Raw genomic sequence first — 5,807 nt, 5'->3', positions numbered from 1 at the left:
CAAGAGGATCCGGCCGGGCGGCTGGACGGAGGAGACGCCGCCGCCCTCGCCGCACGAGTCGTCCTCCGAGGCGAGCGAGGACGAGTCCGAGGACGAAGAGGAGGAGGAGGAGGAAGCCGAGAAGGGCTACCAGGGCAGCATCCTCGCCTCGTGCCTGCTCTCCGACAAACGGTCGGGGTTCGCCGCTGAGCCGGAGCCGGCCTGTGAGCTGGGTCGAGCTCCCGGACAGGGGGCAGGTTTCGGAGGGTGGTACGCCGATTCCGGCTACCAGCGGCCGCAGAATCAGACCGTCGAGTGCGACGGTAAGAGCTACATACAGTTGGGCGCGGTGCCGGCGCGGCGGGAGCGCTCACAGTTCTACCGGTACCAGAGGTTCACCGCGCTGCATGCCACGCTGATAAAGCTCAGCCGGCACCGGCGCACCATGGACCCGCTCCTGAGGAAGTCGGTGCTGCTCTTCAACACGATGAGGCACATCGAGCGGGAGTTGGAACAGGAGGGTCTCACTCTGGCGGCTGCCTTCAACCCGCACCAGTTCGACAGCGGTCCTCTGACGCTGGACCCGCCGCCGGTGCACTCTCCGCCGCCGGCGCCGCCGACACCGCCCCCGCCGGCGCCGCTGCCGCCGCCGCCCTCTGACGAGATCAACTGGGGCTCTGTGCTGAGCCTGGGCAGCCAACCCGACATGGAGCTGCTGCCCTGCGACCCGGCGCCGCCGACACCGCACTGGCCGCTGCCGCCACTCTCCGCAGACGTGTTGCGATCGGTGCCCGAGCGACGAGACGACCTGTCGCCGCCGCCGGCCGACACGGTCTCCCTGCTGGCGCTGTAGCGCCGCCCGCGCCACCTGGCGCCGCAGCTGTGATATTGGAGTACCTGGGTCGACCGCTCGGCGGCGCCGCTGTCGCGTCGCTCGCTCAAACGCGCCTCCGCATGGCAGTGTCAAACCGGATAGTACAAATCGGCTCGCGCACGAGCGCACGCGGTGGGGAGGCGGGTATCGGACTGGGGCGGCGGACCCATTCCAGCGGACATTATCCAGTCGTCACAAGTTGAAGTGTCATCGAGCGCACACAATCATGACAGGTCGCTCAAATAGGCTCGATCCGACGGTGCTCACAAATGACGTTGCGATGTAGTGGTTAGACGTGTTCAGCGCTGGCAGCCGCTCCTCAAGCCATTCGACTCATGATCATCCAATGCGGAATATATTAAGACTCATGACGGGCGTGGCCTTAGAGTCAACATGTTCATAACGTCGCAATAGCCAGCAGTGGCACTCAATTTGCTGAAATTTTCTATAAGTTTCTCAAGTGTTGCAGTTTCAGTAACGCACAGTTTGGCCATACGTTATGTCGACTCAAACTCATTTTTTATTGCCACAAATGTCTGAGATTGCTAATCAATATTTGAGCATCCAGTGTGCCAATGACTTGAGCTAAAAATATGAAAGTCACGAGTACGGGGATTGTATTGGCGACCGAGCTATTTTGCTATGTGAGTTTTAGTGTTTAGTGTTGTACTCTTCCGTGTGGCAGACAGAAGTCTGGGTGTCTGCGCCATTATGTATTTATTTAGCAGTGCGACTGTCCATCCGTTAAGCGCAGAGTCAACCGTTTCAGAGTGCGTGATTCCTTTGCGGGAGGGAGAAGTTCATCAGATGTGTATCTATCGCTATTGGGTCCGCTCCTCGAGGCCGATCATATGAGCTGCGCAATGCGCATACTTCTGTCTCAATCATGTCTTGGGGAAATGTCATAATGTCTGCGTCTTCATCGCCTCTCGCTGTGCCGTCGGCAGGGCTCGAATCAAAGGCCGATAGAGTTTAGAGATTGGGCGGCGGTGTGCCTGCCGACCGCTCCTCTTCAGGTCCTCGGGCTGCTCAGCTCGCTCAGAGAGACCGCCTGCGGCCGGCGGTTCGTGATCACACCCACTCGCGTCGGGGGACGCGATTTCAAATCATCCAACATCCAGATTTATATCGTGTTTTGTACTATTGTAAATATTTGTATTCCGTTTCGGAATAAACGTGAAATCGTGTATGCAAATCAGACTTTTTTCTCTCTTCTTCTGACGCGAGAAGCTACTTGAACGCCTTTAGCACACCCATCGCGCCTCGGAGATGCTGCACCACGTGCAATACCACACACCGTACGTTAACGATTTACAGCTATGTGCTTTATGGGTAAACACAACATAGTATCACCATCGGTGATCACGAAAACAACAACGGTGTTAGGAGTACGTACGGTACAGAACATAGTCGTAGTTGTTTGCCTATTAGAGTTTTCAGTGTTTCAGTGTTCCATGTGGGAGCGCGCCTAAAAAGGGAAATGTTTGTCTGGACAGCAAACGATGCCTTTCATCCTCATCGGATCAAACAAGACATGAAAGACATGCTTAACGTTATAGCTTTCCTAGCAGCGTAGGCAGCAACGATTGCGTTCTTGTCCTAGACAACTGTCCAGTGACCAAGCCGGGACCGACGAGCAGACAATGATATCATTCACTTGCCATTTATTGATATGAAGATACCCCCTAAGGCCGAAAGCATGCCGTATGAACACTCCACGCATGTACACTCACCTACTAAGTGATGTTCGCCCCCCGACGGCCCAGCGTTTGACTGGAGCGGTAGACTGCGCCGCCTCACACCCAGGTTCAGCGGTACAGTATACCCCTCTGGCCTCACGCTCGGCACAGACGCGTTGGGCTGGGTCAGGGACGCGCCGCGCTGCGCTGGCCGCCTTACCACTCATTACGGAGCGAGCGAAGTCTTACGTAGAATAACGGACATTTCTGAGTATGAGCGGCCGGCCGGCCGTGGTCACGCTTTTGCGATGCTTATATCTCAGCAACCACTTGACCGATTTACATGCGGTAATTTTTGTAGGGTAGTTTCATTCCTTCTACCAAGCATTGGACTATTTCCGATGCATGTGGGTGACCCCTTATGCACGTGGCACGTGCAAAACGAAGAGGTGTCAGTTTTGTAACAATTGCAATATCTCGGTAACTACTGGGCCGATTGCGCTGAAACTTGGCATGTAGGTAGGCATCCACAAGGCAATGCCTTTGCATGTGCCATAGTTGGGGTGCTGCTGCACGTGCGCACGTGCAGGGGTCGATTCCAGATCTCGAGAACGGCTGGACCGATTGCGCTCAAATTTGGTACGCGGTTAGGGACCGGTTAGCAGGGTGCCGTGCAAAAGTCAGTTGGGGCCCATTTTGCATGTCCGCACGTGCAGGGTGCCGCTTCCAGATCTCGAGAACGGCTGGGCCGATTGTGCTCAAATTTGGCACATCGCTAGAGACCGGTTAGTAGGGTGCTGTGCACAAGTCAGTTGGAGATACCCCTCGCGATTTCGCACGTGCAAGGCCCACCCTCTCTCTCGCTCCGTTAGTCGCCCCAAAAGGCGTTATGCTGGTTCTATTTTTATAGGTGGAATGCGTTGGCGGTTGAACCAACACGGCTCGTCGGAAAGTCATTTCATCCACCAAAGAAACGAAATATACCGTTCGAAAGCTGACGGTGAGCTGATTCCAAAACAGTATTTTATATAGAAATCGTTCGATGGCCTTTTTAAGAAATTGCGTTTTTGTAAAATCGTAAAAATCTTTTATTTTATTCAACGAGCTGTCCAGGACAATCTTTAAATCATAGTCATGTTTTTTCGATTACCAGTGAAAGCTGAATGCCAAAAGAACAATATGTAGCGAAAAAGTATTCTGAAATATTAAGATGTCTCTCACAGCCGGCAACAAGGCGCAATCACACAACTCGGTGTCACGACGGATCAAAGTAAGCCACACAAAGGCGTCAAATGACCCTTATCGACGCGCAGACCCGGCGCTCTCAGCTGTCTGACGGGCCACAGAAGAGACGTTCGGCTGTCGCCCTACTAAACAGACGTCATTTTTGTTAGTTTAACAATTCAAGTCGGTACTTAAGCTGTTCAGGATACCTGAGAGGAAGCTTCATTGCTCTATCATTTTCACATCATGTATGAATTTGCATTTGTTTTTGTCTACTTTGCTCAACTCAGCTATGCCCATACAAGAAGAGTTGGCCGCGCTGAGCTGTCAGAGGCTGTATCGGCTTCAACTGGTCAGAAGTGGGGGTAGCGCCCGGCGGGGGGGGGGGGGGGTAACCTTCGACCGGTCACAGGGCCAAACAGTTGTCACTGGTACAACCTCTGACAGTGAAACCCCGCTAACTTTCCCCGCGCGTGCATTGAGCGCAGCGGGACGGAGCAAAACCTGTATAAGAAAATGTAAGTTAAAGCATGTTGTAAGTCAATCTAGCAGAAGAATGAACTTTCTTCACCGGTATCCTGAAAAACTTTGATAGTGATATGGATCGTTAAACAAACAAATATGACACTTGTTTAGTAGGACGAGACTCGAACGTATTCCGTGGCCGGTCAGGCGGACCTAGCGCACAGTGATGCAAATGGGGTTGACGAGTGGCTATAAATACAAAAAAAGTCAAGTTTACCAAACCGAGTAAATCACTACAGGGTGTCCCGAAAGCTTTGCAACATCCTTAACGTCCTCCTTCCTTAATTAAACACTTCAGAGTTGTCCTTTCCGCTTTATTTAACAACCAACATAGTCACCGCGAAGCAGGGGCGGATCCAGGAATTTTCGGGAGGGGGGGGGGGCGGCAAGTTGAAATAGGGGCGACCTGGCAATCCGGGGGCGCCAAACCGTCGTCAAAATCGAGAGTTTAAAACCCACGCCGTGCGTTGTCACGTCCCCCTAGGTTTTTCGCAAATATCTTTAAGACGGCTGCCGCCGTTTTAAAGATATTTGCGCCCAACCTCTACTTGGATCGCCCAATCCGTCATGGGGAGGCTCACTTTGCTAAAGTCGCCTCATTTCTTCTAAGAACGACCAATTTGCTGTAGGCGGCCCACTTATCTGGGACGCCCATTTTTTTTTTTTTTTTTTTTTTTTGCTAGAAGTGCCCCTCTTCTTCTTGATGCGTCCCGCTTCTACTGGGAGTGCACCTTTTCTGTGTAACGCAGATGCGTTACATTTTTTTTTTCATCTTTCATGCTGAACTGCAAGCTGTGCCACAAGCTGAAACACGGCCATCTGCGAGCGCCGCACAGACACGGTCAGCCGGCTAAATCGGCTGTGATACCCTCTCTCCGTCCCAGCTGGCGTCCACACAGACGGCGCAGTCGGCTCTGACAAACAGGGGTCCTCTATAGATGACCACCCCACTTCATGAGAACCCGGATCTGAAGCCAACAAATAGCATACCGAAACGCACTATCCTGCCGGTGTCGAGCCATTAATCAGTTTAGCCGTTGGAAAACAAGACTCTGTCCCACGCTCGGCACCCCGCCAGAAGAGAAGAACAAGGAGAGGGGAGTGCAGACCGGCCCTGATTTGAACCAAAACAAGAAAGGGGAGCGGGGACCGACCCGGTTTGTACGAAAACAGGATGAAATGGAACTCGGTCACCGCCATGGAAGAAGGACACCTGGCCGGAGACATTCAAAACAGGGGGGAGCGCCGGACTAAAAACAAGAAAGGAGGGCGCAGAGCCGGCCGCCACCTGGCGCCTCAGGCGGCGCAAATCGCCGGCGGCGAGTTCCATCCGATCGCTGCGTGAAAGGGTGCGACTGCCATGGCCGGGGGTGCCGAACTTCAGCAAATCACGAACGTTTGAAGGCGGAGCCAAACGCACTTTCTGAGAATGGAGGACGAAGGTTGGACAAGGAGATGCTGCCCGGCCCTCTGAAGTATGACGTCATCAAAAGTATAAGTTGATGAAACGGAACTGGAACGCTCGC

The 5,807-nt window shown here is 53.5% G+C and overlaps 1 protein-coding gene across 1 annotated transcript in view; it reads left to right on the top strand.

Moving 5' to 3' along the window:
- Positions 1-1,298, top strand: part of LOC122367799 — an 11,986-nt gene extending 10,688 nt beyond the window's left edge. The window contains exon 2 of the mRNA XM_043341215.1: positions 1-1,298. This exon is cut by the window's left edge and continues 83 nt beyond it. Within this exon, the coding sequence (XP_043197150.1) occupies positions 1-832 (832 nt within the window). The 3' untranslated portion in view covers positions 833-1,298.
- Positions 1,299-5,807: the final 4,509 nt, after the last annotated feature.

This window comes from Amphibalanus amphitrite, unplaced genomic scaffold, assembly GCF_019059575.1.
Source record: "Amphibalanus amphitrite isolate SeventyFive unplaced genomic scaffold, NRLGWU_Aamphi_draft 000897F_arrow, whole genome shotgun sequence".
Taxonomy (NCBI): Eukaryota; Metazoa; Arthropoda; class Thecostraca; order Balanomorpha; family Balanidae; genus Amphibalanus; species Amphibalanus amphitrite.
Note: the sequence above shows the minus strand (reverse complement) of the source record. Positions and strands in the feature narration are given on the sequence as shown.